Source organism: Eubalaena glacialis, chromosome 20, assembly GCF_028564815.1.
Source record: "Eubalaena glacialis isolate mEubGla1 chromosome 20, mEubGla1.1.hap2.+ XY, whole genome shotgun sequence".
Classification (NCBI taxonomy): Eukaryota; Metazoa; Chordata; class Mammalia; order Artiodactyla; family Balaenidae; genus Eubalaena; species Eubalaena glacialis.
This window is the reverse complement of record NC_083735.1, coordinates 13472817-13491045: the sequence shown is the minus strand read 5'-3', so window position 1 is coordinate 13491045 and position 18229 is coordinate 13472817. Positions and strand designations below refer to the sequence as shown.

Sequence of the window (18229 nt, the reverse complement as noted above, 5' to 3'; positions counted from 1 at the left end):
ATGTTCGAGACATATGGGACATAGTGAAGAGGCCACAGAAGGATTAGAGAGAGAGGATGAGACACAAGTAATATTTGAGAGATAAAGTTTGAGAACTTTCTGAAACAGACAAGAAATATCAAATCATAGACTCAAGAAGTGCTGTGAAACCCATGAATTTCAGAACTGCTGATACCACAGAAATAAGAAAAACTTAAAAGCAGCAATAGAAAATTGTTCAAAGAAGCAGTGATAAGACTGACAGCTGACTTTCCAACGGAAATACTGGAATCCAGAAAGACAATAGAATGATATCCCCAAATGATAAAAGAAAAATAATGATCAGTTCTATATCCAGTGAAAATATCCCTCAAAAATGAAGGCAAGGGACTTCCGAGGTGGTTCAGTGGTTAAGACTCCGTGCTCCCAATGCAGGGGGCCCGGGTTCGATCCCTGGTCAGGGAAATAGATCCTGCATGCCACAACTAAGACCCAGCGCAGCCAAATAAATAAATTTTTTTTTTTTAAAAGGAAGGCAAAATAATGACTTTTTCTAGAGACAGAACACTGAGAGAATTTATTGCCAGCACGTTTAGAGTGGAGGAAATGCTAAATTCTTAAGGTGGAAGGAAAATTGTCACAAATGGAAGCACAGAGATGGAGGAAGGGATGAAGAGCCACAGAAAGGGTAAATGTGTAGGAAAAACTAAATTAATAATAATAGTAATAATAATAATTTTTAGATTAAAAACCCATACGGAATGGAAATACATGACAACAGAAGCACAGAAGGTAGGAGAAATGTAAAATTCAAAGTTAAAGTGTTCAAATGTCTTTGCATTGCCTGGGAAGTTGTGGGAGTGCAAATTTATATTAGATTTCGATTGACCAATATTTCAATTTTAAAAAATCATCTCTAGGGCACTATTCCATAAAGAGATTAATTAAAATTACAAGTAGCAAGGTAATAGAGGAGAGGAAAAGGAACAATAATAATCATACATACATAATCCAAAAGGAATGAAGAAAGGAGAGAAAAACTGTCAAATGTGTAATGAATACAAGACATGTATTTAGGTGGCTGATTTAAACATAAAAATTTCCTTAAGTACATTGCAAGTAAACGTTTATTTTTTTTACTAATATTTCATTAAATACTCCAATTAATCTGAACGAGTCTATTTATATAAAGTTCAAAAGCAGGTAAAACTAATCTACAGTGTTAGAATAGTGTTTACACTTGGAAGAGCAGTGACTAAAAGGGGGCATGAGGAGGTGCCTGTATGTGAAGGTTATGTTCTGTGTCCTGATCTGGGTGCTGGCTACACAGCTGCATTTACTTTGTCAGGATGAACAGTACACTTATCATTTATTCACTTTGTATGTATCTATGTTAAACTTTAATAGAAATTCACATTTAAAACAGCTATCAGACTGCATAAAAGCAAAAACTAATATATGCTGCTTATAAAAGATGTGCATTAAATGTAAGTATGCAGAAAAGTTTAAAGTAATAGCATTTTTAAAAGACATAGCACACACTCAGCAAAGGAGAGCTGGTGCAGCTATAACATCAGTCGGTACAGACTCTAAGCTTAGACTATTTTTAAGATAAAGACAGTTCACGTTGATACAAAGTTCAATCTACCAAGAAGTTGTAATAATTCTAAATTTTCATGCTCCTAATTACACAATCTCAAAATAAATAAAGCAAATATTGATAAAACCAAAAGGAGAAATGGGTAAATTCACAATGATAGTAAGTTTTAAGACATCTTTCTCAGTAACTGATAATATAAGAAAATAAAAAAACAGAAGGATACAGAAAGTTTATGTAACATAATTAACATATTTACCTAATTGATATTCCTAGAACACTGTACCCAACTACCACTAAATACACATTATTCCCAAGTACACATGGAACATTTGTCAAAAATGACCGTATTTTAGCCATAAAGCATTTCTCAACAAATTGGAACTGTATGAAATCATGCAGAATGTGTTCTCTGACTACAGTGTAATTAAAGTATAATCAATAATAAAAAGAAAAATTTTAATTCTGTATATTTGTAAAATAACCAGAGACTTCTAGATAACTCATGGTTCAAAGAAGAAGTGACTATGGATATTTGGATTGTGGGATGCAAGTGAAGTCATTCTTAAATGGAAATTAATAGTTATACATCCAAGTGATGACAAGGGTGGAGTAACAAAGGCTCATATAGTGCCAGGAGGAGCAAATTAATATAGCAACTTTGAAAACCTATTTGGCATTATCTAATAAAGATGAACATACGCATACCCCAAATCTAGCAATTCTACTCCTACACATATTACAACGGAAATGCATACCTAAGTGCATCAAAGAACATGTACAAGAATGTTTATATCAGCATTATTCATAATTTTTAAAAACTGGATATTCATACAATAGAACTTTTGTGTCCTAATGGGTATATTAGAAAGAAGTTGGAAGTTATCACTAAAAATATGTTTTTGGTTTCTTATTACAAAAATAACAGATATTTATTTTAGGAAAGTTAGTTCAATTCAATAAGCAATAATAAGAATATAAAAGTCAACTGTTATCCTTCTGTATCAGTTACAAACTATCTACTGCAAGTTTTAGAAAACCTAGCCAACAGTGACTCAACATATAGGAATGTATTTGTATCACATAAGAAGTACGTGCTTTATGTAGTTCAGCTGTTTAACAACGTCACTTTAAAAACCTGGGCTCTTTCTAGCCTTCTGCTCTATATTAGCATATTAACTTTTTACCTTCATGCTTGTTGACTCATGGTTTCAGAATGGTTGCTGCCGGTCCAGGGATCATGTCCTTAAAACCTACATTCCATACTGCAAAGGAAGAAAAGAAGTAGTGCTAGCAACTCATGTTAATTTTTTCATATCAAAGCACAGCCTCCCACTCTAAGCATCTCAGCAGATCTCAATGCCAGTAGTGAGTCACATGACCATTCCTACTCACAAGGGACCCTGGGCAGATGAGAAAGATTTCCTCTTTCTTTAGTAAGGGATGGGAAGGAAGAAAGAAGTTCAGAATGGCTTCAGTTTAGCCAAAAAATGTCTACCAAGCCAGCCACACAAATTTTACCCTGTCTTATATTTTGTTATATTCACTTCCACTGTTTCTTAGACATAAATATGCTTTTTAAAAAATAAATTTATTTATTTATTTATTTTTGGCTGCATTGGGTCTTCATTGCTGCACGCAGGCTTTCTCTAGTTGCAGTGAGTGGGGACTACTCTTCGTTGCGGTGTGTGGGCTTCTCATTGCGGTGGCTTCTCTTGCTGCGGAGCACCGGCTCTAGGCACGTGGGCTTCAGTAGTTGTGGCATGTGGGCTTCAGTAGTTGTGGCTCTTGGGCTCTAGAGTGTAGGCTCAGTAGTTGTGGCACATGGGCTTAGTTGCTCCATGGCATGTGGGATCTTCCCGGACCAGGGCTCGAGCCCATGTCCCTTGCATTGGCAGGCGGATTCTTTTTTTTTTTTTTTTTTTTTAATATCTTTATTGGAGTATAATTGCTTTACAATGGTGTGTTAGTTTCTGCTTTATAACAAAGTGAATCAGTTATACATATACATATGTTCCCATATCTCTTCCCTCTTGCATCTCCCTCCCTCCCACCCTCCCTATCCCACCCCTCTAGGTGGTCACAAAGCACCGAGCTGATCTCCCTGTGCTATGCGGTTGCTTCCCTCTAGCTATCTATTTTACATTTGGTAGTGTATATATGTCTATGCCACTCTCTCACCCTGTCACATCTTACCCCTCCCCCTCCCCATATCAAGTCCATTCTCTAGTAGGTCTGTGTCTTTATTCCCGTCTTGCCACTAGGTTCTTCATGACCTTTATTTTCCCTTAGATTCCATATATATGTGTTAGCATACTGTATTTGTTTTTCTCTTTCTGACTTACTTCACTCTGTATGACAGACTCTAGGTCCATCCACCTCACTACAAATAACTCCATTTCGTTTCTTTTTATGGCTGAGTAATATTCCATTGTATATATGTGCCACATCTTCTTTATCCATTCATCTGATGATGGACACTTAGGTTGCTTCCATGTCCTGGCTATTGTAAATAGAGCTGCAATGAACATTTTGGTACATGACTCTTTTTGAATTATGGTTTTCTCAGGGTATATGCCCAGTAGTGGGATTGCTGGGTTGTATGGTAGTTCTATTTTTAGTTTTTTAAGGAACCTCCATACTGTTCTCCATAGTGGCTGTATCAATTTACATTCCCACCAACAATGCAAGAGTGTTCCCTTTTCTCCACACCCTCTCCAGGCAGGCGGATTCTTAACCACTGCACCACCAGGGAAGCCCTAAATATGCTTTAAATATTTACAAAAATGAGATCATCCTTCACAAACTATTTACTAGCCTTTTTTCACTTAAAATAGTATGGCAGTAAATACAAATGGCATAATAATTTTATATGCCTGCATGGTATTTCATTATTTGGATGTGCTGTAATTTAACCATACCTTTATTACCAAATGTTTAAATTGCTTTTTAATTTTATATTCTAAATAATACTGTAATAAAGGTGCTTGTATATACAAATTTATTTTCTTAGAATATGTTCTGTGAAGTGGTTTTCAAGGAAAAGCATGTATACAATAAAAATTATATAGGGCTTCCCTGGTGGCGCAGTGGTTGAGAATCTGCCTGCCAATGCAGGGGACACGGGTTCGAGCCCTGGTCTGCGAAGATCCCACATGCCACGGAGCAACCAGGCCCGTGAGCCACAACTACTGAGCCTGCGCGTCTGGAGCCTGTGCTCCGCAACAAGAGAGGCCGCGATAGAGGCCCGCGCACCGCGACGGAGAGTGGCCCCCGCTTGCCGCAACTAGAGAAAGCCCTCGCACAGAAACGAAGACCCAACACAGCCAAAAATAAATAAATAAATTAATTAATTTAAAAAAAATTATATAAATATTGCCAAACATTGCCACTCTGGAGCAGAGTGACCCAGAAATCCACTCCTAGTTGTGTGCCTCATATTGGTGTTTTTCAAACACTGGTCTTGATTCATAACGGACAGTGACATCAATTTGTGGATCGTTAACCAGTGTTTTAAAAAACCCACATAAAACAGAATAGAATAGAATAAAGTATTAGCGTGCTTTGCTCATATTTTAGTGAAACTTCTGTTTCCTCTGTGAGAGTGTGTGTTCTGTACTGTGTCATGAAGCAAAATGAGTATTTTGCCAAGGGTTACAGACAAAATTTTTTTTTAAATGTTCCCATAGAGGAACACTCATGCATGCCTCCTGATTTCCAGCACTCATTTTAAATTTCTGTTTGTTGTTAATTGCCCTGATAAGAAGTTCTATAACAGTAACAAATTATAGCGGTGATGGCAACGCTCCTGATTTGCTTCAGACCTAAATGAAAATGTGTCCCATGAAGTTTTTTTTTTTAAGATTTATTTATTATTTATTTATTTATTTAATTTATTTTTGGCTGCATATGGTCTTAGTTGCAGCACGCAGGATCTTCGTTGAGGCATGTGGGCTCTTTCTTGTAGTGCATGGGCTTCTCTCTAGTTGTGGCGTGTGGGTTTTCTCTTCTCTAGTTGTGGCTCACGGGCTCCAGGGCGCATGGGTTCTGTAGTTGTGGCACGTGGGTTCTAGTTGAGGCGTGTGAGCTCAGTAGTTGTGGCACGCGGGCTTAGCTGCCCCGCGGCATGCGGGATCTTAGCTCCCTGACCAGGGATTGAACCTGCATCTCCTTCACTGTAAGGCAGATTCTTTACCACTGGACCTCCAGGGAAGTCCCCCCATGAAGTTTTGAAATGTAGAATTTTCACTGTTAATAACTAGCCTGTCAGTGAAGTTTTCATTTCCTCTTTACATCATTTCATAAAGGTTTTCTTTTTTATTTATAAGGAGTTGGATTTATTTTTAGTTAACTATTATAATTAATTTATAGTTTTATTACCTGTGGTCAGATAATATACATTGTGCTATATAATTTCTACTTTTTTGGAAGTTAATGAGATTTTCTTTGTGGATGAGGATATGATCAGTTTTTCCAACTTTTGTGTTTTTATAACAATTCCATTCTTATAAGAATTCTTTAATAATAATTATGTATATTTGTGTATATTTATGATATATAAATACTCATTTACATTCTAAACTATTAATGTGGATTTGTAGCTGTTTCGGGCTTTTGAGACCATAATCAACTTTAATACTATTGATAGAGCTGATTTTTTGGTTTACTTTTGGGGGAGTTTATTTGGTCTATTCTTTTATATCTAACCTTGCTGTGTCATTTTACTTAACCTGTAAATTTTAAAAATAGTTTATAGTTACTTCATGTTGACATTCTTGTAGAGTGTAACCCATTCACATTTATTTTGAAACGAATATATTTGATTTTCTCTTTTATTATGCTTTCAATATTAGTGCTTCCTAGATATTTCCTTTTTTTTTTTTTTTTTTTTTACTTTTCATGTACTTTGATATTTGATTAATTTTGTATGCTTCTTTTTCTCCCTTTAGTGATTTGGAAGTTATGCATACAACTTTCTTCTGTATATTCCAAACTTTTAAATCAGTGTCTAGAATGAACACTATATATTGACCATCCCTTCCCTCCAACAACAATGAAAATGCTTTTCCTTTCATTTTTGTTGAAATAATTGGGAACTTTAGATCCAGGTTATTACATTAGACATTTTTTTAAAATATGCACCTTATTTTTCAATAAAATATTTTCACATAACTACATTAATATTACTAATACTTAACTATATTTTGTGATTTCACCGTTTACTGCTATTTATTTTAAAACCCTATCTTATTCATTCTTGCGTTCTTTTATTTTGACTTATTTCTCAATAAGCTTGAGTAAATCTTAATAGTATGGAAAAATGTCTGTCTGTCCTTAATGTCCATAATGTCTGTCCTTGCATGTCTGAATTCGTCAGATACTGTTTTAAAAGAATACCTAAAGTTTTGGAGTCAGATAAAACTAGATTCAAATGTTAGCTCTTCCTCATTATTGCCCTGAGACAATGGGGAAGTCTCTTCACCTTTTCGACTCAGTTCCTCCTGTGTAAAATGAAGGCACCATCAGCTATTTTATACGATTCATAAAGATCATACCAAGTGTAAGTGGGAATCATTTTCTCTGGGCTACAAGAAAGCTCACCATCTGGTCTCCAGACCCCCCTTGCCTGGGAACGTTACCGTGCTTGCTGTTCTACACACACACCTTATTGTTTCTCACTTTGAACTTTTGCTTCCGCTACTCTCTTCGCTTGGACGTCCCTTTCTTCCCACTTCTAACCCCAACGCATCGGCCAGACACAGTCTGTAAGACTGAGCCCAACACGGGGATTCGAGGAAAGCTTCCAGAAGGAAATAATATCTGAATTAAATGTGCCTCGTCTGAGTTCCCTCACCACCCAGTAAATGTGCACTTCACTTTAGACTTCAACTATTACACTGTTTGCACGGAATCCTCCTCCTACTAGGCTAGATTCTGGGATGCCACAGGATGGAGACACTATGTCTGAACATAGTGACTAGTTCATAGTAGGTGCCCAATAAATACACCCAACTAACAAACTGAGACTGGCACATTCCTCTCCTGCCCTATTTTCTGATAATGAGGTTGGATGTCTCTTCCTCGGGGCAACCATTTCAACTTGTTCAGGGGCCTGGGGCAGAAAAGCTGAGGCCACAGCAGCTCCTAACATCTGAATACCTTTCATTCTTTTACTTCATTTTGGGAGAGCTAAGGGCATGGCTCAGGATCGTTGCCTTAACTCAGTGATTTTTAGACTTGCCCATCAGTGCAGTACTTCTGAGTCCAGTTAGACTAGTGAAGTCTTTAGTTTCTTATTCCCAGGCTAATCAGATATTACCTCATACTTGGTTCTAGAATAGGCAAAGATGCACTAGAATAATTAGTTATAAAAAATCTATAGAAAAAAGTTTTAATTGAGACATTCTGTGTACTAATTAATTTTTGTTATTGTTGTTTCAAATTGGGAAAGACAACCATTAACCAATTTTTGCTAGTCCCTGTCGTGAGTGCTGTATAGGAATGACATTTAAGAGCCTCTGCTCCAGTTAAACAAAATTAGAGTTAAATACACCACTTATCAATAATACATTCTTTTATTTCATGAAAAGGAACACAATTTTTGTTTTGACTAATGGTATTTGCTTCCTAAAATAGGCTCATAACCCTACCTTGATTATTGAAGAAAGTAACCATTTACCATCTTTTTCCTTCTTAGGCTGTGAGGTTGAGATTCTTGGTGTCAGACCTACTTACTGCCTAGAATATAAAAATGTCCCAACGGATATCAATTTTGTCAATGCAGTCAGCGATGCTCTTGACTTCTTCAAGTAAGTGTCCCAAATTCTTAGCCATGCCACTGTTCTTCCTGTTTCCAGGACCAATAATGAATGCTAAAGTGGATTAAGAAGGCTTGGTATAGGTGAAATATGTCTCAGAGAGGTAGTGAGCCTCTCACACGGTGATTGCTACCCTCTAGTAGAGAATGATTGTGCGTTGAGTAATTTTAGGTAGGGGCACTCTTTGGAAACGTTGAATTGAGAGCAAGGAAGTCCCCAGGGGTTTAGGACTTCCTTCTCTGTGTTAATGGAAAATAGAGAAGCAATGTGAATGTCAGCGTTTCTCTAATCATGATATAGTGAATGCCTGACTCTCCGAAGATATAAGTTTTTGACAAAAGAAGGAAGATCTTTGATGGAATAAGTTTGGAAAAATTGCCTACTCTGCCATCTTCTTGGAAATGTACAAAGCCTATTAGCATATTAGAACATAGAACCTTTTTTTTTTTTTTTTCTCTTCCACATGGAACTATCACACCCAGTTTGAAAAATGCAGAAATCAGTAATGGTCTGAATAGCACACAAGAGTGTGTCAGGGAAACTGACTTATTTCTAAGTTTTCAATTTTTTTTTTTAATGTATGTATGTATTTATTTTTTGCTGGGTTGGGTCTTCGTTGCTGCGTGCGGGCTTTCTCTAGTTGCGGCGAGAGGGGGCTACTCTTTGTTGCGGTGCACAGGCTTCTCATTGTGGTGGCTTCTCTTGTGGAGCACGGGCTCTAGGCGCGTGGGCTTCAGTAGTTGTGGCACACGGGCTCAGTAGTTGTGGCTCGTGGGCTCTAGATCGCAGCCTCAGTAGTTGTGGCACACAGGCTTAGTTGCTCTGCGGCACGTGGGATCTTCCCGGACCAGGGCTCAAACCCGTGTCCCCTGCATTGGCAGGCAGATTCTTAACCACTGTGCCACCAGGGAAGTCCCTCAATTTTTTTTTTAACACTCAGCAACTTCAACCATTCCTTTAAACTACTTCCATTTCTCTCTCCCTAATTCTCTCCAACCCACTTCAGTAAGGAAAATGGATGTGACATTCTGAACTCTTTACATTGAAAAGAAATCTGGACAGGATCCTAAGGTGATGGGAGATCTGGGTGTCCCTGAAGTCCAGGATTGGGGGCCCCTTGCATCTCTCAGGTAATTGGGCTGATGGCCACATGTCCTTCTGGCATGGTTCCTGGGCTGAAAGCTATAAATGGCCAATAACAGATCTGCAGGCGTTTCCACCCATCACTCCTCACCCAACCGCTCCATTACAAATGAGCTGACCAGTGATGGAGACCAGACCCATGTGGAAAACAGCTGGCCACCAAGAATTTGTCAGCTAAACTCCAACAGGCAAGAGCTCTTAGCCCTTGAAGACTCAGGTCCCTCATGAATCAACGAGCTCCAACATAGAAGTCTTTCACAAAAAGCATGTGTATAAATCCCCGAATCTCAAGCATCGCAATTCCAGTGTTCCTGGCATCTGGGGTTGACAGCTTCCTAACACAAAGCCATCAGGTAAATCTGTGAGACTTGCTAGCTTTCTGATCACACGGAGATTTATGAATATGGCAAATAGCCTTAAAGAAACCAGCCCAGTGGCTGCTGTATTAAGGTGAAGTGTCTAAAATGTAGTGACCTGAAAGCATTTCATTGAGCTTTAGTGCAACCAGTAAACCTTGTGAAATTTTTCCCACATACAAGCCCCACCCTGGACGTGTACACACATAAACATAGGATGTTCTGTGTGAACCAGCACATCTGGGATGCTACAGGCACAAGTACAAAAGGCAGCTAAATGCGGAGACATATCCGAGGGCATGATTTTGTGGAAAGTTCCATTATGTTCACACGTGGTGGAGGAAATGCCATCAGTCCCTCAGTGTAATGAACATGGGCCTCAAAAGAGTTTAGGGATATGTATGAAAATGCCATTCCCAAGTTAGAACTTTTCCCTACCGCCTACACACGTGTGGAACCCTTAGTGACTTTTTGTTCTCTGCTGTCTGTAGATGCAGGGGGCATTTGGATTAGTCATTCATAGAGTAGCGAGTATGAATGATGATAATATTATTTGTGAGAAACAACTAAATAATAACTTACCCCAATCCCCATTGTGGAGGAGGGTGGACATGGTAGGCCTTAAAGAAGGGCCAGTCTGTTTTGTTCTAAAAAGAGAAAAGAACACTTGACTAGCAATTTCCCTTAACTGGAAACCAGTATATCCTCCAAACTGTGGATGAAGTACACCTCAGGGTACGAGAACATCACAGCATCATTAAAAGTTGTGCCCTCTTGGCAAGTATGACCATGGTGAAGGAAGACGCCAGGCTGAACATTCTCTGGAACCGATCCTCGTGTAGTGAATGCAGTCGGTGTGGACATTCAAAAGCCCGGGCTGGTGGAATCAAGTGTTCTGACCTTGGATGTGGGAAGTTCACATTTCCAGTCCTAGCCACGTCTCAGAGGTCTGTGAGGCCTAGAATCCTTTTTGGCCTATTTCCTCATCTGCAAAATCTGCAAATGCTTTTCTCCAGGGACGCTTTTCATCTCAGATCCAGAATTTAGAGGCACATCCAAGCCACAAACATAGAGCTCATGCCGAGAAATGAAAGTGACTCAGTTTCACTGCTGCCTTTGCCTTGTCTCACGCCCTACTTTCTTGGGGTTGGTGGGATTCTTATAGCAGAATAAGAACCATTTCCACATGGTCATTTGGGTTTAGCAGAATGTTTCCCCATTGGTGCGGGCTGTTGAGTTCTCTCAGAGTATTTGGGTCAGGGTGTTGGAGCTCCACCTGGGTCTCAGTACTGGCTCCACTTCGCACGAGCTGTGTGATGTGGGCACCAGTACTGAACTCCCTGTTTAATGTATTCCTGCCTGATAGGGTTGCTGTGAGGATGAATTAGGATAATGTATGAAAAGCCCTCAACATAGTGCCTGACCTAGAATAACTATCATTTATTGAGCACTTACTATTATTATACCTTCAGCTGACAGTTACAGAGCTCCAGATGCCAGATCCTAGGCTGAGCTGAGACACAATGGAGAATGAATGCATCCCAGGGTGAAAAACCCTGCAATTTAGAGGGGAGGGAAGGACACATAAATGGGCAATGACAGCACAGTGTGAAAAATCACAACCCAGAGATGAACCAGGAAAGCCGTGGGAGTGCCCCGGAGGGCCACCCAACTGAGCCCGGGCATCAGGGATGCTTCCTGGAAGAAGCACCGTCTTCCTGAGACCAGAAGGATGGGTGGGGTTGTGCAAACCACGCTGTGGAACTACTGTGAGGTTCTTTTTCCTCTTCTGTGGATTGCAAGGTCCAAGGCACCACAGGCGCTGAGGATACACGTTCTCTCAGTCCAAGTGTCGGGGGAGACCACACCAGGAGAGACCAGGCCGCCTCGCTTGTGTGTTTGTTTAAATAGAGTTTTTCAAGAGAAATAAGGCAGTCTGCCAAGAGGATTAGTTATTAACCCTTAAAGTCCAGACAGAGCAGTTGGCCTTCATCCCTTTTCCACTGCTTCCTCTTTTGTCAGTTGCTGTTACTGCTACCCGCACCGTCACCGTCATCAGCATCATTGCTCTGTTCAGGTGCTTTGGGGGACGTTGTGGGCAGGGCAGTCACAGTGGGAAGCTGTGCGCTGTGTGGAGGAGGGGGCACATCGCACGGTGTTTTCTCCCCTCCCCGACTCCCTCAGCCTCCTACTCCAGGTTTGTCACTAGTTCCCACTCAGTCTCAGCTTCGCACGGAGGGTTAAATAGTTGGATTTTTACCACCAGTACCCTAGCCGAGGGGGGCGTTTTTCTGGGATGCAGAAAGTGTGGTCAGTGCTAGAATTCACCCTGTGCCCACCCTGGAGCTGACCCTTCCTGGGTCCCCAGAGACGTCAGGCCCTGAACACAAACACAAACCTGTCTGCCTCCTGCAAGGTTGCCTGGTAAAGCCTGTTCTTATTCTTGCGGGTCAGTGAAACCTACAGTCTAGTGTTTTATTTAGAGGCTTCCTCGAAGACCAGCAATAATGGAGGAGACTTTTTTTTTTAACATCTTTATTGGAGCATGATTGCTTTACAATGGTGTGTTAGTTTCTGCTGTATAACAAAGTGAATCAGCTGTATATATACATATATCCCCATATCTCCTCCCTCCTGCGTCTCCCTCCCACCCTCCGTATCCGAGGAGACGTTTTTTGAATGATCGCTTCTCTTTTCTCTGATCTTCTGAGGACAGCCGGTGGTGAGGAGAGTTATCAGAACTGTCCCCTGCCTGTTGCCACCTCTTCTGACTCCTGGGCCATGATGAGCTGAGAGGGGAGGTGGCCCATAAGCATGCTCTCTGACTTTTGTCACCAGGGTGCTCGGGACCGGCACGTCTTGGTGCAGTACTCCTGTCTCTCCCTTGGAGAACCCCCTTGTTCTTTTTAAGGTATCAGCTGTGCCTGGACCACAGGGCAGGGGCGGGAGGACGCCCATGCCTCCGCCAGGACCGCCGGGTGGGAGGGGAGAAAGCTGGCAGGGCCTCTCTCAGCTCTCACCCTGCCCGCCCCCTCCGCAGGAGTGGCCAGGCGGACCTGGTGGCCATCTACTACGAGCGCATCGATGTGGAAGGCCACCACTATGGGCCCTCGTCGCCGCAGAGGAAAGAAGCCCTGAGGGCTGTGGACACCGTCCTGAAGTACATGACCAAGTGGATCCAGGTGACCGAAAACCAGGACCACTGGGCTAACCTTCCCTCTGTCACTCTTCTTCTGTCTCCTTGACTGTCACACCCCTCGACATCTTCCTTCTTACTGCTGAGAGCTGACTGGGCCAGCTCAAGGGTCTGAGGGGTCTCTTTTCTTCACACAACGCCTCCCCAGGTACCACGAGCTCCCTTGTCTTACAGCCAGGCCAGTGGCACTGAGATGACCCAGATCTGCATTACCGCCTGGCTCAGCTGGCGAGATGGCCTGATGCTTTACCAAACCATTCAGTCTGGTAACCACATTGGTGTGGGTGTGGAACCCAGGCCTGGGTTCTCTCCCTGATCCTGCCATACCCTTACTGAATGACTTTAAGCAAAGTATTATTTTTAAACTTTTTAAAATTTTATTTTTTATTGAAGTATAGTTGATTTACAATGTTGTGTTAGTGTGTTAGTTTCAGGTGTACAGCAAAGTGATTCAGATATATATATGTATAGATAGATATATAGATAGATAGATAGATTATATGTGGTTCTTTTCCATTCTAGGCCATTACAAGGTATTGAATATGGCTCCCTGTGCCATACAGTAGGTCCTTGTTGTTTATTTTATATAAGTAGTGTGTATATGTTAATCTCAAACTCCTAATTTATCCCTCTCCTGCCACTTTCCCTTCGGTAACCATAAGTTTGGTTTCTGTCTGTGAGTCTATTTCTGTTTTTTAAATAAGCTCATTTGTATCATTTTTTTAGATTCCATATATAAGTGATATCATATGATATTTGTCTTTGTCTGACTTAAAATATTATTTTTTTAAACTTTCGTGGGGTTAATTTTTCACATGTGTCAAACGGGCGAGTGATAGTTGTCGTATTCCCACACAAGTTGGTTGAAAGACCCAAAGAGGATGAAAACAGAAAGGCTATCTTAAAAGGCTGGAGCCTCCTATGCATTATGTTCCGCACTAATCGGCTGGGGACTGAGCTCTCGCGTCCCTTCCCCGCAGCACTTCTGTGATGATTTTGAACCGTGTCTTATCAGGGCAGACAAGCAGATGATTAAATTCAGAACTGGGGAAGAGGGCTTCCTCCTATAACCTGTAGTTGAAAACACCTCTTTGGCAGACAGCTGGTGTAAGAGGCTCCCCCTCTGGACGCCGCCCCGACTGCCTCTGTCTTCCCACAGGAGCGGGAGCTGCAGGACGACCTCAACGTCATCATCTTCTCAGATCACGGGATGACTGACATCTTCTGGATGGACAAAGTGATTGAGCTGGATAAGTACATCAGCCTCCATGACCTGCAGCAGGTGAAGGACCGAGGGCCAGTTGTGAGCCTGTGGCCGGCGCCCGGGAAGCATTCTGAGGCAAGATGGGGGGAGAAGGGTGGTGGGGGGACGGGGGCAGAGCACACCCTCAAAGGCCGTGACTCTGCTGAGTCTTTGTGTGTAGCTTTAAGGCGGAAGCACAGAGCAGCCTCGGGAGCCGGGACTCTGGAGGCAGACGACCCACCTGCCCCCTTACTCGCCGAGTGGCCTCTGGCCAGCGGTTCATCCTCCTGTGTCTTCTCTTCTCTGAAACGGCCACTGAACGTTAGTGGACCCGAAACGAGACGAGGGCGTCCGGTGCTCAGCACGTTAAGGGCTTAGCCCCTTACAGGGCCGTTTCATTCTTGGCCAAAATGCAGCACTTCTCCTGCGCAGCTGGGACAGCGGAAGCCTGCACAGAAGGCCCTTCTCTGGAGGAAAGCCGCCAGTCTGATCTGTTCTCATCAGGGACTGGAGAGAAGAAGGTGACGAACAAACACAGGCTGAGGCCGCGTGCGCCGTGGGTCGGCTCCTCAGCTTGCAGCCACGCGGCCCCGGCCGGGGTCCAGACCCCAGCTCTCAGAAGCTGAGCGGCTCCCTAACCGGCCCTCCTGCCGCTTCTCTGCTGTGTGTGCTGACGACATTGTCGTTGCCCTCCCGGGCGGCCGTGAAGCACGGAGAAGCATGCTGGGCCCGCTGCAGGGACGATGTGTGTGTCACCTATGACGATTATCACCATCCGAGGGGGGCGTCCCCACGAGGGTGTGGCGGAGTTCCCACGGCGTGCAGGTGACGTGGGGCAGGGCTCCCGGGGACTTGGCATGCTCGGATGACAAGGCCTCTACTTACCCCTCCCTCCAAACAATCCTTCTCTCTGAGTGGCGGGTAAACCACGCTGAGAAGGTGAAGGAGCAAGTGGCACTGCCGGCTGCCTGCTTTGCCCCGTGTGACCTGGTCGTCTCCCAGCACAGGCTCTGGGCCTTCTCCGCGCCCGGAGAAAACCGCTCTCCTCCTTGGGGGAGGCCTCCACCGCTGCCAGGGGCGGTGCATCCGCAGGGAGATAGGAATCAGCCTCGGCTGGGCCTGCTTCCCCACGGCAGTGACGTGGTTGGTATTGATGGAGCACTGGTGTAGGCTGGGGTCCGTCCCTTTTGGCCCAGAGAGAGACCTTCCTCCCAGCCCTGCCCGCTCCCTCCCACATGAGAGTCTGAGATCTGTCTGTCTGGGGTTGAGGAACTCCGTGCCCGCAATGCGGCTTCTCCCCAGCCTCGTCCCCTTCCCCCGACGGGTGCCCCCTTTTCTCAGGCTCCACGGTCAGCAAGTGGAGGTGCTGAATATGTTTGCACAGGGTTCTCGTGAACTCCTTAAATATGAAACTGGGAAGAATATTTTACACGTTGGCAGGTCCCACAGTAAATGGCTTCTTGCAAAGAAGTTCTGTTTTCCTGGCAAGGAACGTCATCCGTTATCTCCTATCTGGCACCTAGGGACATGGCGTCTCCAGGATGCTAGAGTATCAACAGCTCACGAGCTGGGAAGAGCTTCTTTCTTCCAATGTGGTGTGTACATCAGGCAGTTGCAAGCTGCCTAAAGCAGTTGGTAGATTATTCAGAACTGGGGCTATGTTTGGGTGACAGTTTGTCATGTGATGGACACAACAGTTTGTGAGACCCGTTATGTGCCATCAGAGTTTTCACTTATCCAAAATCTTTCTAGTAATGCACCCTACTTTCCTTAAGAATTATGGATTTTCTTAAGTAGGAAATCATAACTCCTGGGGCCAGTAGAAACTCTCTACTAAACAGCCTAAAGACTAATTATTTTCCAGAGTTGAATTGATAAACTTAATTTTATATTCAGTTCTACCCAGGAATATATGGCTGCTTTGGCTAAGGGCCAACAAATCAACACTAGCCAGTTGATTTTAATTTTAGCCATAAAGATTTAAGCTGCTGCTAAATATTGGAAAGAGGTACAGGGTTTACATCTTCATCAGAAAATTAGCAGTGTAATTAATGGCAAACAGTCACTAGTATTTTAAAATCAGGCGTAGGGCTTCCCTGGTGGCGCAGTGGTTAAGAATCCGCCTGCCAACACAGGGGACACGGGTTCGAGCCCTGGTCTGGGAAGATCCTACGTGCCATGGAGCACCTAAGCCCGTGCGCTACAACTACTGAGCCTGCGCTCTGGAGCCCGCGAGCCACAACTACTGAAGCCTGCGTGCCACAACTACTGAAGCCCGCGCGCCTAGAGCCCGTGCTCCGCGACAAGAGAAGCCACTGCAACGAGAAGCCCGCGCACCGCAACGAAGAGTAGCTCCCGCTCGCCGCAACTAGAGAAAGCCCACGCCCAGCAACAAAGACCCAACGCAGCCAAAAATAAATAAAAATAAAATAAATAAATTTATTTTTAAAAAAATCTGGTGTAGATAGGACATGCTCTAGGTCTAGTCAAAGAATAAATGCTTTTCTTTGATCTTGGTGGTATTTAACATCAGGCAGACCAATTTCTCATTCACCTTTTTATTTTACTATAGTATTTTTGACATAAATAAGTTTTTATAAAGTCCTCCCTCTCCTCCAGGTCCAATAAATATTCACATACATTGAAGAGAGAGAATGCAAACCTGGTCATTCTTGGTTATCTTTGCAGATATATGACAAATTGAGAACAGTGGAGCACATGACTGTCTACGAGAAGGAGGCCATCCCGAGCAGGTTCTATTACAAGAAAGGGAAATTTGTCTCTCCTTTGACCCTAGTGGCCGATGAAGGATGGTTCATAACTGAGGTAAATATAAAACATATGACAAGATATTCATTATACAAATTCTATCAAACAGCCAAAGGTAAATAATTATTCACCTTTTCCACCTGAAAAATTTGGTTTTTGCTTAAGTCTCATTTGTTGTATTATTTCCTTCTTTAGAGAATCCAAAGGCTTGGTCAAGTGACTTTGTAGACGCAAACTGGAGACTCCGACCCAGAGCCATGGTTTAGACTTCATGGCTCCAGACTTGCTGTATTTTAACAAATGGGCCTTAACTCAATTACCCAGGCTTACAGTGTAACCTATTCAGTTTAAAGTGGAACAGTTACTGTGAACCAAAGCAATTGCTTTAGGGCAGCGAAAAGCCAGGAGAGGCTTGGCTTTGCTTTCACCTTAAAGAGAAATGATTGGCAAACAAAAGTCCACAGGTCCAGGTCTCTGGTTTGCCCCCTTGATTTTACAGAGCTCATCTTGCATTTTGGGCCCAAACCCTAATTGCCTGGTGCCCGGATGATTTCAGCAGCTTCCTCCTTGCCCACCTGGACTCCAAGCTCCCCAGGCCGTTGCATCAGCTTCTGATACCCGGCCAGCTGGGAAGGCACCCCAAAGGGGAATCCGCAGTCATGTCCTGTTTAGAGTCAGTTCCCAGACAGGGCCTGGATCACTGTCGGTGTGAGTATGAAGCTGGGTTACGAACTGATCAGACTACAGGGTAGAAGAGAGTAGCAGATGTTGGCACATGAGAGTTGTTGGTCAAGGCCAAAAAAGTACAGTCAAATTCGAGGTTGCGCATCTGTAGAATTCAACCAACTCTGATCAGAAATATCCAGGGGAAAAAAATTCCAGAAATTTCCAAAAAGCAAAACTTGAATTTGCTGGGTGTTGGCAACTATTTACATCACATTTTCATTGTATTTACAACTATTTACATAGCATTTCATTGTATTAGGTATCATAAGTAATCCAGAGATGATTTAAAATATGCAGGAGGATGTGTGTAGTTATATGCAAATACTATGCTGTTTTGTATAAGGGACTCGAGCATCCACAGATTTTGGTATCCGAGGGGGTCCTGGAAACAATCCCCTGTGG

General features: G+C 42.9%; 1 protein-coding gene across 1 annotated transcript in view; it reads left to right on the top strand.

Moving 5' to 3' along the window:
* The window catches only part of ENPP6 (ectonucleotide pyrophosphatase/phosphodiesterase 6), a 93796-nt gene that overhangs the window by 57273 nt on the left and 18294 nt on the right, over positions 1-18229 (top strand). The window contains exons 3-6 of the mRNA XM_061177402.1: positions 8274-8385; positions 12934-13075; positions 14249-14428; positions 17021-17158. Of these exons, the coding sequence (XP_061033385.1) occupies positions 8274-8385; positions 12934-13075; positions 14249-14428; positions 17021-17158 (572 nt within the window). The remainder of the gene's footprint in view (positions 1-8273; positions 8386-12933; positions 13076-14248; positions 14429-17020; positions 17159-18229) is intronic.